Source organism: Equus quagga, chromosome 5, assembly GCF_021613505.1.
Source record: "Equus quagga isolate Etosha38 chromosome 5, UCLA_HA_Equagga_1.0, whole genome shotgun sequence".
Taxonomy (NCBI): Eukaryota; Metazoa; Chordata; class Mammalia; order Perissodactyla; family Equidae; genus Equus; species Equus quagga.
Window position 1 is genome coordinate 25,605,648 of NC_060271.1, and position 16,540 is coordinate 25,622,187.

A 16,540-nucleotide genomic window follows, 5' to 3' on the forward strand; every position below is an offset into this window, starting at 1 on the left:
TAAGGAGCCATCCACCTGGATGGCAGGGTGCGTGTGTAAGGAGCCATTCACCTGGATGGTAGGGTGCCCTAGGAAGTACTTGCTTCCACGTCATTGGGAATTCCCAAGCAGGCTAAACGGCCATCCTTCAGGATTGTCAGAAAAGAGCTTTCTGCGTTAGCCAGGTCTGAACTCTTTTCCTTTTCTACTTGAGTGCTCTGTGGTCCAGAGCACCTCCCGCAGTTGTGAACTCTGCACAGCCAGCCACTGCCCGCTCACCACAGGTTCTCTCTGCCAGGTGTCGGCTCCAGCAATACAAATGCAGATCATATGCATTGCTCGTCCACCCCACACGACTTCCCCTACTGCCCGAGCCGCAGATTCAAAGTAGTATTGACTTATAAACCAAACGTTAATGAGCAGTCAGTCCCCCTGGATGGAAACAGCCATGGGCATGGCTTGGTGTGTAATTTCATCAGCCTCTACAGTCCCTCTGGCCTGTAGAAAAACTGATTTAATGTAACCACATTCCTTTTTCCTTTCACAAGATGATCTATTTGCGAAGCGTTTAGCAGTGTGGACAGACCTGTAAGGTTCTTGCTTTTAGACGCTTTAGGAGGCAGCATGAGGTAGCTGATCGAGTGGTGTGCTTCCTGCTCGTCTGTTTCTTCACTCAGTAAGCCCCTGGAGCCTCTCCAGGCCGCGCTCTGTGCCCGGCACCAGCGGTACAGACATAAGGCAGGCTTGCGCTTGGCCTCAGCGAGCTCACAGAGTGAGGAAAGGATTCGTCGATTTTGCTTGTGTTGAAATTATGCTCGTTAACCAGTTCAGCTAGTAACCAGTCTTGTGAGCCTTGCGTTTAAGTCCCTTTACTTACCTGGGCTTGTTACCCTCACCTGTCAGAGGGTTGGGTGTGGTACCCTCCAAGACCTGGTCTCACCCTGGTTCACATGGGAAGCCACAGATGGGAAAGGCGCAGAGTTTCATAGAGCCGAACGCTTGATGAATTAATCTTCCAGAAATGTTCAGATCTCTTTTGCTACTGGTCCTGTGTTCAGGGCGGAGGCCAGGCAAGCTCATCCTAACAGGTTCCGTCTTCTCAGAGTTGTCCCTGGGTTTGTCTCATTACAGCAATGTTGTGGAGAAGTGTGTCACTCATGCCTCCCGTACAGAGCGCGCTGTGCTTATCGATGAGGTGTGCACCATGAACGATGGTCCCCACAGTGCCTTATACACCATGATGAAGGACCAGTATGCTAACTACGTGGTCCAGAAGATGATTGATGTGGCGGAGCCCGCCCAGCGCAAGATCGTCATGCACAAGGTAGGCGTGTTGGTAGATGTCACTCAGGGAGTGAGCGAGCAAGGCCTTGGGTTCTTCACGTGAATGCGAAGGAGGGGAACAGCTTGCTGCGGCTTGCAGAGTTTGTCACTAGACTGTGTCTCATGCTGTGCTTTTCCCTTTCATCCAGAGTGTCCATTGTCCCCACGTTTGCCAGCCCTCCTCGATCACTAACTCCCTTGGTCTTTTGAGGGGTTTCCCTCCCTCATCCTCAGGCCGTGCTTCTACCCCCTGCTCCTAGGAGACCAGCTTCTCAGTCCCGCGAATCCACCTGCTCACCTTAATTTCCTTCACTTCCTCCTCCTCATCCCTTCCTTCCACCGCCATTTACTGAGTGCCTGCCTGCCCAGTGCAGGGCCTGCTCTGGCACATTGACCTGAGGCCCGCTCTCTGCCAGACACCAGCACAGAGACGACGGAGACTGATTCCTGCCCACAGAGCATGGTGTGGGAGAGCAGGGGGAGCACGTGCCCCGAGTCTTTGAAGGGAGGTTTGCGGGAGAAGTCCAGGCTGAAGAGGAGTTAGGAGAAGAGGGGCAGAAATCTGAACTGTCCCCAGGCGCTGTGAGTGGGAGCTGACACAGCACCTGGAGAAGCCCACGGCTTCAGGGACAGTCACAGAGCAGGTCCAGCCGGCCCCACCCAGGCCGCAGGGCCCAGGAGCAAAACCAAGCCGCGGGCGGGTGTGCTGCAGCCGTGCTTGTGCCAGGCAGTGCTGCGAGCCTCGGGCTGCTGACCTGAGCCCTCGGCCTGGGGACTCTGAACTCCCTCAGCTCTCCTCACTGGAGGCATGGCCGTGGTCTGGCAATGATGAGCCACTTGCCCTCACTGAGAACAAGGTTCGGTAATGAGAATCTGTGTTATGGACTCAAGTTCTGAGCCAGACGAGGCACCTGGCACCTCCAGTTTGAAACAAGACACGAGACAACACCGCACGGGCGACGGTGATGGCAGTTGAAGGCTGGGAGAGTCCAGAGTCCTTAGGTTGTGAGACGCACAGATGTGCGTGTTGAGACACCAGTGCTGGCAGAGGGAGTGTTGGAGATATGCAGAAGTTGAAAGCATGGCCTTTCATTCATTCATTCACAAATCCTTATTAATAAGTGTGCATACTCCATGGCAGGCCCTCCTTTCACATGGGCTGCTGTGTCGGTGCACGTGATGGTGTGTGCACAGACAGTTCGGTGATGCTGGGTGAGCAGTGGGGAGGGCTGTGTAAGAGTGTGGCAGGGTGCCTCTTCTAATATGGGGGTACAGAGAAGGCTCCCAGGAGAGTGACGTTTGAATAAAGCCCTGAGCCATTCTGGGCAGGGGGAAGCTGGTGAGTGAAGGCTCGGAAGCAGGACAAGACGGTGTGTTTGAAGGAGTGGAGCACGTCCAGGAGGACAGGGCTGTGGCGCCACAGTCGCGTTTGCCTGTCGGACAGTTGTGCTGGCTGATGAGTAACTTGGAGGAAGGGGGGCAGCAGGAGAGGAGGCCCGGAGATGCTGGTGGCTTTGCGGTTGAAGAGAAGTGGACAGAATGGGGCTTAGCAGTTGGTTTAGTGAGGGAGTTGAGAGGAGGAGTCGTCCCAAGAATCTAAGAAAGTAAGAGTTTTTCAGCTCTTTCACATCCAGGCAGCGTCCTTTTTAGCCAGAGGAAACATTGAGAGTGGAGCAAGTTGATTACTTTCATCTCCCGTTCAATCAAGGAATAAATGGAGTTCAGCCACAGTGCACACGCACGCGTGTGGGTGGTTAGAGTTTTGTCTGGAGGAGGAGAGATGTGAAGTGGCTGGACTCATGTGAGCCAGGCCCAGGGATGGAGAGGAGAATGACTGAATCTCAGTTTCTAGAAGAAGGGCTCCTGAATTCTCATGTCAAACACACCAGCCACATCCATAGTCCTCACTGCAACCCAAGCCGAGGTGTAGCCTAATCGCATCCTTTTTACAGATGCGTTTAGAGAAGTTAGGCAAGGTCTGGGTCACACAGCTCAGAATTTGAGCCAAGGACTATTAATAGTTTACCACGTAGGCTCTTCCATGAGAATGTGATAGCTGATGTGGGTTTGTTTCCTGTGTGGGGTGCAGAAGTGGTGTCTAGAACTACTTGTCTCTTCCTTGCTTTGAGGACACAGCTAAACAGACGAAACTTGTTGCCCGCATGGAGCTTTCAGTCTGGAGAGCGTCCATCTGCCCCGGCCCGTTGTCCAGTGTGTTTGAGTGTGCACTGTGAGTCTGGATGGGGAAGCAGGTTGATAAGCTGTGTTCCTTCACTGTCTGTGGAATGATGGATAGACAAGCAGATGATTGTTACACGCAGTGTGTTGCATGCTGTAGCTGAGGCGTGCAGAAAGCCCCATGAACTCATGGAACAGGAAGGTGGTTCCAGAGAGCAGACGCCTCTCCTCGTCGAGGATGCACCGGACTGCTCAACGTGGATCCACCCAGGGAGGGGAGAGCGGAAGAGAAGGCTGCTGGAGCTGAGCCGAGCCTGGGTGGGAGAGGGTGGGGGTGGCGCAGTAGGCAGTGCCGTGAGAGCGCGGTGGGGAGAACAGGAATTTCTGGAGGAGCCAGACAGTCGGGCTCAAGTACTGTGCTATTCCTTATTAGCCATTTGACTTAACCCCTGTGCCTTCATTTTCTCATCAGTAAAGTGGGCACAGCCTTCCATATGAGGCTTAAACGAGCAGTGCCTGGCTCACATTGGTCGTTTTTCTTGTCATTAGTAGCTTCTGTGAACTGGAGGACAGGGTCTAGGGGTGAGCTCAGGATTCATGGTGCCCGGAAAGGAAGCCTCCACTCCTCAGGGAGCTGAGGTGCCTTGTGGGCCCAGAGAGGCTAAGCGCATGCCCCTGGAAGGCACTGTGAGGTGGTGGTGGGAACCGTGCGATCTTCGGTCAGGATGCACTGTCTCTACATTCTGTCCTGGACGTGCTCTGCAGCCGTCCGGCCCCTGGAGCCCTCCCGTCCTGCGTCAGCACTCCGGGCAGGACTGCCCTGCTCGTCTGCTGGGTCCTGCAGCTCCAGAGGAAGGGTCGCTGTGGGATGTGCGTGCTGGTGCGCTGGAGGTGGCGTCTGGGAGCACACCGGGAGCCTGCCCAGGTCTGTTTTCAGGCCGGAGTAACACAGCTGTGCTTCCTCCCCAGATCCGGCCCCACATCGCAACTCTTCGCAAGTACACCTATGGCAAGCACATTCTGGCCAAGTTGGAGAAGTACTACATGAAGAATGGCGTTGACTTAGGGCCCATCTGCGGCCCCCCTAATGGTATCATCTGAGTCAGTGTTGCCCTGCCCCCTCATTCCCACTGACCTCACTGGCCCACTGGTGGATCCAACCAGCAACCAGAGATGTTCTAGTGCAGAATCTGAAATGGGTCATGGTTGCTCCAGGGTTATCCTCTCCTCCGAAAAAGGAATCAAATCCACAAGTGGAAAAGCCGTTGTAAATTTGTTTAATTTTATTACGCATAACATGTACTAATTATTTTTTTTAATTGACTGATTGCCCTGCAGTTTTACCGGTGTATAGGAGACTTGTACATAGGTAACCAGTGTACATGGAGGCCGCATATTTTGTTCAACGCTGTATCTATATTCCACGTGCGGAAACTTTCAGGGTGGTTGGTTAAAAAAAGTTTAAAAAAAAAAAGAAAAAAGGTTTTTAACTCATTTGCCTCACTGGCAAGTTTTGCAAATAGCTCTTTCCCACCTCCTCATTTTAGTAAAAAACAAAAACAAATAAAAAAACCTGAGAAGTTTGAATTTCAGTTAAATGACCCCAAACTGGCATTTAACGCTGTTTATAAAAAATATATATATAAATATATATATAATGAAAATTGTTTCAGAGTTGCTAGAGCTTCAGTTGATGACCTGAAGTTTATGGCGCTTGTCAGCTTGCCTTTTTGGAGACTGACGCTGAGGGCATGGTGCGGCCTGCGTCGTGAGGAGGGGACGCAAGCACCCGGGCGTCTCTGAAGGCCGGGCAGGTGGAATTGTTTACTGCCTACTGGATTTTTTCTGTTCACATTGAAAGGCAAAATCTGATTATTTAGCATGAGAAAAAAAAAAATCCAACTCTGCTTTTGGTCTCGCTTCTATAAATATATAGTGTACACTTGGTGTAGGCTTTGCATATATACAAATTTGTAGTATTTCTTGTTTTGATGTCTAATCTGTATCTATAATGTACCCTAGTAGTCGAACATACTTTTGATTGTACAATTGTACATTTGTATACCTGTAATGTAAATGTGGAGAAGTTTGAATCAACATAAACACGTTTTTTGGTAAGAAAAGAGAATTAGCCAGCCCTGTGCATTCAGTGTATATTCACACCTTTTATGGTCGTAGCCTATAGTGTTGTATATTGTAAATTGTAATTTCAACCAGAAGTAAATTTTTTTTTCTTTTGAAGGAATAAATGTTCTTTATACAGCCTAGTTAATGTTTAAAAAGAAAAAATAGCTTGGTTTTATTTGTCATCTAGTCAGACAGTAGCGAAATCCTTTCTAAATGTTATTCAAGATGATTCAGTTCACAGTAGTGTTTCTTTTACCCTAAAAAGTAACGTTTTGCTTATTTTGTGACAGTCAAAAGGACGTGCAAAGTCCAGCCCCGCCCCAGCTTCCCTTACAGTCCGAGCCCTGTCCCCTTGTAAAGTGTGAATTGCCCTCCTTTTTGTACAGAAGATGAACTGTATTTTGCATTTTGTCTACTTGTAAGTGAATGTAACATACTGTCAATTTTCCTTGTTTGAATATAGAATTGTAACACTACACGGTGTACATTTCCAGAGCCTTGTGTATATTTCCAATGAACTTTTTTGCAAGCACACTTGTAACCATATGTGTATAATTAACAAACCTGTGTATGCTTATGCCTGGGCAACTATTTTTTGTAACTCTTGTGTAGATTGTCTCTAAACAATGTGTGATCTTTATTTTGAAAAATACAGAACTTTGGAATCTGAGTTTGCGCTTTATTTTAGCTTTTTTACCCCCTATTATAGTGCCCCAGGACAGCCCTTTCCTTGTTTGTGCCTCTTTCTTTCTGCTTGCTTTGTTTCTGTTTGTGAGGAGGGTGGGCGAGGGGACAGAATTGGAATAGGGCTGGGGTGTCAAACTGATGGCTCTTGAGCCCAATTTGACCCTAAGATGTTGGGTTTAGCATGCCCAGTGCTTTCAAATCCAAGACATTCCACATTAATCCACATTTCCAGCTTCTATTGAAGGCTCAGTATCTTCGCTGCCCTGGCCCCGAGTCTGCGCCCTCGTGGCGGGGCACATCCGCAGAGGGCCTGTTCTCGTCTCTGCTCTTCGTTGGCGCTCTGGCCCTGCGGCGTTTGTGGGCCCGAGGTCCAGATTAGAACCCAGTCAGTTACAAACGTCTCCCAGCTGAGTGTTGGGGCGCCTCGTTCTCTGAGGCATCTGGATTGCTGCCCGCTCTGTCGGGGCCCCCTTCCCTTTCCTCTGATTGGGCTGCTCCTGTCTTCGCCCCACCCACCCGTGCCCACAGCCGGAGGCTGGCCCAGGCTGGCCCTGTTTCCCAGTTTGCTCATCTTATCCTCAGATTGGGGACCTCCTCCAGCTTTTAGTACAAGGGGTCTGGCTCTGTCACCTGTGCCTGAGCATGCCCACCTTCTCTTCTTCACCACCTCTGCTCCAGAAGCGGCTTCGGCAAAAACCGCCACTGAAACTCAGCTCAGTGTTGGCGACTGCAGGATGGGCCCAGCCGGGGAGCCAGGGTGAGCCCCACAGGTTCCTGTCTGGAGGTGGAGCCTCGGTGGCTGCCGCAGACGCTTTGTGTGGTCCCCTCCCAGGGCTAAAGGACGGTTACTGCAGGCCCTGTGGGCCCGGGAATAAAGGGAGGGAAAGGAAGCCGAGGTCATGCAGGGCTGCAGTCCAGCCCGATTTTGCTTCCGTGGCTGTTGTCAGTCCCTGCTCAGCGATCCCCCACTGCAGCGTCACCCAGGCCTGCCAGGGAGGGTGTGCTGTGAGCAGTTGCTGCGTGTGCGACCGAACATCATGGCTCTCGAGTCGGACAGACCGGCCTCCAAATGTGGGTCCCACCCTCGCTGTGTGCACTTGAGGGTCCCATCACCTCATCTTTAACCAAAGTTCTCACTGGGAGTGGATTGAAGGTGATAACCCGGATCTGTGAAGTGGTCCCCACAGCTCGCTCATATGGAGAGGTACAGCTCTTGGACGGCTGTGGTTTCACTAGACCTCGCGGAGGCCGCGGGCAAGGGAGGAGCTTGTGTCCCTCTCTTCGTTTGCCTGCTGTCTGTGAGCTGGGGAAGGAGTCGAGCCTGGTTGAGCCCACTGTCCTCTTCTGTGGGCCTGGGAGGAAGACGGAATAGCTGACGACACCCGTCTGCCTGGCGCAGGCTGGGCCCTCACGTGTTCATTTCCTTCTTTTCCACCTGGACTATTTATATTTAGGCTCATACTTTGGGGTCTTTTCTCTCCCTCCCTCTTAGCGTTGAGTGAAATGTCTTGTGTTTGCGTTTTTAGTGGTAACACAGCAAAGATCCAGGTTAGAACTGTGCTTACCTCTCATTTCGAGCCTGTGTCTTTGAGGCCTGGGGACGCTTTTCAGTCACACGAATCCAGAGTTTCGTCCCTTCTGTGACCCGGGTCATCTCTGAGGCCATTTCCTCCTCTGTGAAATGCGGGAGATAAGAGGACCCAAGGCAGAGGTTGGTTGTGAAGGAGTGAGTGAGATGACGTAGTCCGGCACGGCCTGGCACGCTGGATAAGAGACGGATGGTCTCATTTTTTCCTGTAAGATCACTCATCCAACAGCTGTCACAGGTTTTGGTGAACAAAACAGTCCTTGTCCATCACGTAAGACGTTTACATAAAGTCGTTTGTTGTGGCCCACCGTGTGCGGGCGCCTGAGAGCCGGTCACCAGCTCGCTCCACACCAGCCCTGCGAGGACTGTTACCCCCTCCCCGAGGCACAGAAACGGGGTCTGCGTTCTGATGCGAGTCTGGGTCAGACCAGCTCCGGGCCTGAGGCTTTCCTCTTGGGGTGGTCTGGGGCGGACCCCGACCTCTGCAGGACTGAGTTTCAGTCCTGCGCTCAGCGGCCACCTCCTCATTTGCCTGGCCACCACTGCCCACTGCTACAAGGCTGCCCAAGGATGTCACGTCCCGGGCTGCCACCAACTAGACACCTGCATTCTTGGCCTCCCTTCCAGAGTCCCTCCAGTGCGGATTCCTCACGCAGTTTCCATCACGATCCTTCACCTGGTCACGGTGCTTCCAGTTTACAGAGCCCGTGCATATTTGTGATGCGTTTGATCCTCACGCAGGTCTTAGGGAGGAAGGTGGGGTAGGATTTGAGACCCAAGCCACACATTGAGTCAAAACCAAGTCAGGATTTTATCTGGTTTCCCGACTCCAAGTCCGGTGCCCTGTCCTTGCCGTCCTGCTCCTGCCGCCTTCCGTCAGCCCCGGGAACGGCTGGCTGCTCTCTTTCCGAGGCTCTGAGTTGGGTTTCAGGACAAGGGGGAGGCCCTGGAGCGGAAACCTGCGACTTCGTGTAGTTACCAGCTGTAGCCACACGAGGGCGCTGCTGCCACAAGAAAGCGTTAGAGACCCACGGGCTCAAGGCTCTAAGTTCGAGGCTGGGATGGCTTCCCCCTGCCTTAGGGACTCGGGAGTGGAGTCCCACTCAGAGACCAGAGGGCTGGCATCTACCCTAAGACTAAGCTTCCCCCCTCTTCCCTCCCTCCCAAGCTTCTCCTGGGCGTAAGGCTGGTCCCTTACTCTGGCTTGGGATGGCTGGGTATGGTCACTGATCTGGCTCACAGGTCCCCAGCTTTGCCTTCGACTTGCTGTGTTACCTCTGGCAAATCACTGACTTCTCTGGGCCTCGGTTTCTCTGACTGTCACCTGGAGTGATAGCCCAGCCCTGCCGCCCCGTCAGGGCTGGTATGAGGTCAGATGGTCGGGGCCAAGGGGACAGCCCTATGCCTATCAGTGGGGCCTGAGGCCCTGGTGCCTCTTTCTGGGGCCACATCCTGGGCTTATGCACCAAGCTTTCAGACAACTAAAACCTCCAGGTCTTTTATGACCAATCCTGCTGACTTCAAATCCCAGCTCCTCCCGCCCCAAGTGACCTTCGTAAGTCATTGGCCATCTCATTCCTGCCTTTCCTCATCTGGAAAACGGGGGCAGTAGTAGTCCGACTTCTCAGGGTGCCCTGGAAGCACTTGGCACAGGGCTGGGCACACAGCAAGCCATAAGGAGGAGTTGCGCTTACCGTTATTACTATTGCCTCCGGCTTTTCCCTGCTACGTTGGGGCCCTTGGAATTTTCACTGGGGTGGGACTAATTTACCCTCCAGATGGGGACTCTCAAGCAGGAAAGCGGCTGCGCTGAATTATTCCCGCATGTGGAGCCGGCCTCCCAGCGGCCTCCTTCCTGGTGTTCTCTCCCTTGGGTCGTCCCCTCCCCCAGGGAACAGGGCTAACCCGTGGAGACAATAGGATATTGTGAAAAGCGTGGAGGTGGGGCTTCCGAGGCTGGGCCTCCGGCTGGCCCTGCGAGGATCCTTGATGACCCTCTGGGACCCGCTAGGACCAGGTCCCCACGGCGAGGAATGAGGTCTCCTGCCGTTGGCCAGAATTAACTTGCTCGTCCTCCTCGGCAGGTTGCAAGCAGAGTCCCCAGGCGCCATCAAGCCGTTGGTGGCTGCACCCTGGCTCACGTCTGACCGCCACCTCCTGAGAACCAGCAGGTCGGCTCTCCCGGCTCCTCCCACAGAAACCAGCGGACGTCACCGAGTTTACTGTTGTTTGAAGCCGCTGTGTTTGGGGGTAACCCGTTATGTTCAACAGATAACTAACGCGCAGCACAGAACTGGGGTAGCCCAGGACGGCCCCGGGAAAGCGGGGGGCCTGTTTCTCATTTCTCCTGGGGGCGCGTGTGGCCCCAGCCGGTGCTGGCCTGGGGGAGCCTGTTTCTGCCCCTGCGCCCCCAGCCCCCAAGCCACGGCCCCCCCAGGGCTCCAGAAGACTTTGGGTGCTCCTCAGAGCCCAGGTGGAGATGTGGGGCTGGGTGGGGCTGGACCAGGGACGCCCAGGAGGCCGCAGCTGTCCTGTTCCAGAGGTGGCTCAGCCTCTGACTGTCAGTCCCAGCGGAGGGTCCCCTGGCCGCTCACCTCAGGCCTGGAGCCTACAGAGCAGGGAACGACTGTGGTGGCCACTTGCCTTGTGACCGTGGGTCCCGCTCTGAGCTGGGTGCGCCCCGGTTGTTCACCACCCTTGACCCCGGGAGGGGGAGCGGCCACTCACTCTAACTTCCATGGGAGGAAAGTGGCCCCAGGTCCCCGACCAGGGAGTGGCAGACCCAGGCGGCCAGACTCTCTGCTGGCTCCTGCCCCGTCCCAGGGCTGCCTGCCCAGTGCAGGGAGGGAAGCTGGGCCTCCCAGATCTGCTCCACTTACAGACGAGGAGGCTGAGGCCAGGGTGAGGGAAGGTACCTGCTCAGGGCCACACGGACAGGGAGGGACAGAGCAGGCGCCCGCCCCACGTGAATGCAGTTACTTGCTCAAGGCCACCTCCTGCAGTGGGGTGCCAGGTCCCGAGGAGCCTGGGTCTGTGTGGCCTGACCATCGCTGGGCCTCGGAACTAGAGGGTGGGGGTAGACTGCTGGTCACTGTGCTGCGGGACACGTGAAATATCTAAGTGACAGCCATGCTGCTCAGATTCTGAGGTCTCGGGGCAAAGGGACCTCCCCACCCCCTCAGTCCTTTTGCTCACCCCCACCTCCAGGTCACTCTCCTGTGCTCCGCTCCCTTCCGTGGTTGTCACCCAGCTGGGCTGCTCCAGTCCCAGGATGAGGTGAGAAAGAAAGAATATTTTTAGAGAGGCTTTTTTTTCTTCCGGGAAAATGACTCCAAACGTGCAATTTGTTCCCAGGCACGGGGCTGTATCGGTGGAGGGGCTCCTGGACCGGCAGCGCCCTCCGCGTCCTCCTCTCTCCATCCTCCCCCTGCCCTCTCCTCCTTCACATCCCTGCGGCCCCTCCCTGTCCCCCTTCCCTCCTGCTGCCACAGGGAAGAGGCACGTGTGCAAACTCCGCTCCTGGGCCGGGACGCCCCCCAATTCCCCGCCACGGCCATTTCTTAGCCCGTGACCTTGGACTGGCCAGAGTGGGCCGCACGGTTGGGTCTTGGACTCGAGTGAGGTCTTGGTTGTGGGGCAGGCCCTCCCCCTAGAGCTTCTGCAAACAATAGGGCAATGGGTCTGGGAGAAGGGGGTGGGCAGGAAAGAGCCCCCAGGGCGGCGAGGACGCAGCCTGGCTCCTAGTTTCCAGTCTGCTTCTAGACTGACTGTGCGACCTCGGGCCAGTCTCTTCCCCTTCTTGGGCCTCCCTTGGGAAATGGGCAGATGAAGTGGGAGCAGTGGGGAGAGCAGCACAAGGCCTCGCATGCTCTGTCCATTCTAGGTCATAGTGAACAAGCCCCCAGAATGTTCTTGGCCTCATCCAAGCCTCTGCTGGAGCTTGAGACCTCAGAGACCCTCTTCCTGGGCGGGGCGCAGCCTCAGGGTGACCACTGAAGTCAGAGCACCCACTCTCCAATGCCTGCCTGCCATGGCTCCGTGGAGATGTCACCACCACCAGGAAGCCTTTCTAGGTTCCCTCCAGGACACCCAACCCCTCAGAGTGGTGTTAACCCCTCCCTGTCCAGTCCCTGGGCTGACTTTGCCGGACTCAGTCGTTGGTAGGTGGCTGGGCTGTGGGCTTCCACTCAGAGGCAAATTTACTGTAAAATTAATGAAACTTAAGCTTCAGGGCCCTTCCCCTCCACAACCCCCTTCCCAGGCTTTGTTGCTAATCTTGTATTTGTGATTCCCCTCAAATTGTGTCAGCTTCAGGCCCCAAAGAGCCGGGACCTACCCCTGTTTTCATGCCCACCCAGCTGGAGATCCCAGAGCCCTCGTCTCCCCTCCAGTGGTGCCCACCCCTCGTCCCCCTCCCCCTGCAGCGTTTCTGCACCCAGGGGCCCTGCTTGGGGTCTCCGGGGCCTCCGCTCTCCCTCCTGCAAGGCCAGCCCGAGGGGCCGCAGCTCAGACAAAATGGGACATCCTCCCTCCCCTCACTCACGCTGGCCCTGAGGGCCCCGGGGAGCCCTGCGGCTGCGCACTTGGCAAACTCCCAGCTCACAGACGAGGAGAAGCCTGGTTTCGAATCCCAGCCTGGTGCCTGGCAGCTGCATGCCCAGGGGCATGACCCGCGCTTCCTCTCCAAAGGACCTGCCCAGCACACAGGGGGGCTCACGATAAGCTCGCGGCACAGTCCTTGGTCCTTTGAGACCCTCACATGGCTGCACCCCTTGGATGGGCAAGGGGCTCCCCGCAGATGGAGGCCCAGCGCCCCCGCCGCCAGCCCCGCCCTCCGCACCTCCCTAAGTCCCCTCTGTGGGCTCTCGACCAGGAGCCCTCTGGCCAGAATCCTGTCTCTGTCCCTGAGTCTGTCCCTGACCTCCAGGACTGCAGTCACTCGGATTTCTCACGAGCGAGGCTGGGCTCCGGCCTTCATCGCGAATCCTGAGCAAGACTGGAGGTCATGATGGGAGCAGGTGTGTGAGGAGGGGCAGGGTGGAGGCTGGGTCGGGGAGACAGGACTTGTTTTCCAAGCCCTCTGCCAGCCTTGAGCTGGAGGTCCAGCTAGGATCCCAAGGGCCCCCTGCGGATGTCCACAGAGGACGGCCCACCTGGCCCGGGCTGCATCTTGGCTCAACCACTTCCTGGCTGTGTGACCCCGGGCAAGTCACCCACTTCTCAGAGCCCAGGCCCCCGACTGTGAAATGGGGACGAATGAGGAGCAAACACACACGTGGTGCCCCTCGTGCGCCAGGCTCCTCCTGGAGGGCTTCCCAGTGTCAGCGCATTTGGCCCTCACAGCAACAACCCTGGGAGTGAGCGGGTTTGCTGTCCCCAGGTCACGGGATTGTGGGGAGAGTAGAAGAGAGCGGTTCCAGCAAGTGCTCAGAATCGTGCCTGGCAAAGGTAAGCCCTCCGTGGACCCTGGCTGTCCTTGTTACGTGGCAACGTTGTGTTCTAAAGAGCCAGTCTGGTCAGTCCAAACTCTCAGGGCGGGTGGAGTCGGGGAGTGATTACTAGACCCTACTGTGTGACGGGTCCTGAGCTGTACCTCTGAATAGGGCGGCTCCAGCGTGGAGCTCAGAGATGCTGGCCGCTTGGCTGACTTATTGGACCAGGAGAACAGCCAAGGGCAGAGAAAGGCCTGATGGGGCAGGGCGGTCGGTGGGGTGGTGAGGCATGCCTTCTGGGCCGGGTTGGCTCCAGGCTCATCTGTGTCCCCGGATTGGTCATGTCCATGTGACAGTATGTATGCCCTTTCTGACTCTTTAATTCATTCATCAACCGCTTCCCGACACACCTCTGCACCTCGCATGACACTGAACTCTTAAGAGCCTGTGTCAGGATCTGAGGTCTCACTTACAAAGCTGTGTGACCTCGGGCACGCTCCTCACTCCTCTTGTGCCTTGGTTTGTCCTTGGTGAAATGGGGATAATGTCAGTGCGCGCTTCGTAGAGCAGAGCCCAGCACAGAGTCAGCTCTGCTGGGGTGTCATTATTGTCGCCTGGGGATACTGAGGGGCCCCACTTCTGGGGGACAGACAGTGGAGACCGAAAGCAGGGCGGGGGCGCAAGGATGGGGCTTTTCCAGGGGGCTGGGCAGGGGTGGGGTCAGCCCCGCCCGAGGGAGTCAGGAAGGCTCCCCAGAGGGGCCAAGTGGGCCATGGGGATTGTGCTCCGAGGGGAGTGTGACGGCAGGTGTGGGGAGACCCTGAGAGGCCAGGATGTGGCACAGGTGGGCAGGGGAGGTGCTGGGGAGCGCAGGCCTCTGTGACCCGCGGGGCCCAGACCAGGCTCCGTTCCAGCTGTGATCAGTATCTTCCAGGAGCAGCAGGTGGCGCTCCCAGCCTGCCCAGCCCACAGATCCTGCCCGCGCCCCCCGTCTCCTCAGATGTCAGGGAAGAGGGGCTGTTGCTTCCAGAAGGCTCAGAACTGGCCGGAACTGCTGAAGATGGGCCCTGCTCACTGTCCCCCTGCTGCACAGAGACTGTCCTAACGGCCTTGCTGAGAGCTAGTTTTCTGAGCCTTGCATGCTTCCTAAGACAGAGTACTCACTACCTATCAGAGTAGCCACTGCCATCTGTGGTCAAAAGTTCAAAAGTCCTTCCTCACACTGAGCTGACATCTGGCTTCTTGTAACCCCCACCCTAACCCTGTTGGCCCTAACTCTGCCTTTGGGAGCTCCAAACAACCATCTGTTCCCTGGGTCTACGGCAGCCCCTCTGGGAGGCAGCCGTCCCTACATACGGGTCCCTTACCTTGCAAGCATCACCCCAGCCACCTTTACTGAACCCCCGGTACAGTGGCAAGGAAGAGCCCATTTAGTCTTCTCAACCGGGCACCTGGCACTGGGCCTGGCACACACGGGTACTCAATTTATATCTGGAGAATGACTGAATGAATGAACGAATGAATGACCCTGTGTGGTCATTATTTCCATATTACAGTTGGGAAACTGAGACTCAGAGAGGTAAAGTTACTCATCCAATGTCACACAGCTCCTAACTGGCAGAACCCAGATTTGAACCCAGGTATTTGCCCAACCCACAGCCGGAGCTCTCCAACTCCAAGCTGTGCTTCCTCAGCTAGAACCAACTCCCCATCTCCCAGGCCCCGTCGGCCCCCTCCACCCATCTCTCCATGGTACCCAAGGGTTGGAATTCCTAAAGATTTGGGAATGGGATTTCCAGAGGCTGGGACCTCAGAATTCCTAGAGATTTTTGAATATCAGAGTTGGAAAGCTTCTGTCCCTTCCTCTCCAGGAGCTCTGCCAAAGGGCAGCTGGCCTGGCTTTACATACCCTTTAGGGACGGGGCCCTCACTCCCTCTCAGGAAACACCTTCCAATTCAGCTCCATCTTATGCTGAGCTGACGTTTGTCCTCTGGGCCTCTTCTCAAGGGCCCGGAAGGACAAGTCTGGGCCCCCCTCACCCCCAAACCATGGCTGGTGCCCCAGAGTCTGTTCCTCGGGGCCCACCCCAGCACTCTCCCCTGTTGGCGCCATTCGTCCTGGTTTCGGTTCCCTTTCCCTTGGGGATTTGTTCCAGCTTCAGCTCATTTCAGTTCCCATTTGCTGACGGCAGGCCCTGCGCTGGGTGCGGGACACAGGGGCTGAGGGCACAGACTTCCAGCCTGCCGTCATCCGCAAATAACCTCCCCTCTCGGGGCCTCAGTTTCCCACCTAGGAAGTGGAGATATTGACAGAACCTGCTTCCTGGGGTCGCTGAGAGGCTGGAATGACAGAATCAGCCAGCACTTGGCGCCATGCCCCAAATATTCACCCCTTCTCCCCTCAAAACATCTGGGAGGGGGCTGAGCTCAGGTGACTGGGAGACACATTCACTGATTCAACAAGTCTGTCTCGAGCACCCACTCTGCGCCAAGCCCTGTGCTAGCGCTGGGGACACAGCCCTGAACAATTTGACCCAAACTCCGGCCCTCCTGGAGGTCAGGCGCTGGTGGCGGGAGACTCGGAACAAGTCAAGTCATGGCAATAGAGGCAAAGGCACGATGACCACGAGGTGAAGCCGGCCAGGGCAGGACACCGCCACTTGGGGACACACCTCTGCACCTGCCTGCACTGGATGCTGGGGGCTCCATCCTACTGTGAGGAGTCTGGGTCTCAGAGAGCTGGGCACCTTGCCTGACGTCACACAGCTGGTGGGTATGCAGCACCACTCCAGGTCTGCCCAGCTTTTCCTCGGCAGACCCAGTGACAGGGCCCAGAAGTCGACACCCCCGGTGTGCAGAGGGGAGACGGAGGCCCAGAGAGGTCTGCGCCTGGTCTGAGGTCACACAGCCCCTCCGTGTCCTGGAGACATCAAGGCCTGTGGACTTGGGTGACCTGTGGCCCCCTCCGTAGCCTGGCTGGGGAGCGGCGGGGTGACAGTCCCGGAAGCGCCAGGAGAACAGGGCCCTTCGCGGGGGGGCTACTAAGGATCACACGAATGGGACCCACCTGCTCAGACCCTCAAAGAGCCCGTGTCCCCCCGCGCCCCCCTCCGCGGATTCCCCCGCGACTGGCGACTGCCCGAGGAGGCACGTGCGGCGGGATCCCTGTCTCCAGACGGAGGCTCCGCGAGGCAGGCCACTTGTCCCGGGTCGCCCGGCGGCGGGC

The 16,540-nt window shown here is 56.1% G+C and overlaps 1 protein-coding gene, 1 long non-coding RNA gene and 1 other non-coding gene across 14 annotated transcripts in view; 2 read left to right on the forward strand and 1 right to left on the reverse strand.

Annotated features, from left to right (window-relative positions):
- The window catches only part of LOC124240364 (uncharacterized), a 2,582-nt gene extending 1,478 nt beyond the window's left edge, over positions 1–1,104 (reverse strand). Inside the window, exon 1 of the long non-coding RNA XR_006888850.1 lies at positions 16–1,104. This is a non-coding gene — a long non-coding RNA (uncharacterized LOC124240364). The remainder of the gene's footprint in view (positions 1–15) is intronic.
- PUM1 (pumilio RNA binding family member 1) overlaps positions 1–6,277 on the forward strand; it is a 122,259-nt gene extending 115,982 nt beyond the window's left edge. For all 12 annotated transcript variants that reach the window (XM_046663370.1, XM_046663373.1, XM_046663376.1 and 9 more), the window contains 2 exons: positions 1,111–1,303; positions 4,450–6,277. In XM_046663370.1, coding sequence (XP_046519326.1) covers positions 1,111–1,303; positions 4,450–4,581 — 325 coding nt within the window. In that variant the 3' untranslated portion in view covers positions 4,582–6,277. The remainder of the gene's footprint in view (positions 1–1,110; positions 1,304–4,449) is intronic.
- On the forward strand, positions 2,121–2,205 carry LOC124240535 (small nucleolar RNA SNORD103/SNORD85). Its single transcript, XR_006888923.1, has one exon. It is a non-coding gene; the product is annotated as a small nucleolar RNA SNORD103/SNORD85 (small nucleolar RNA).
- Positions 6,278–16,540: the final 10,263 nt, after the last annotated feature.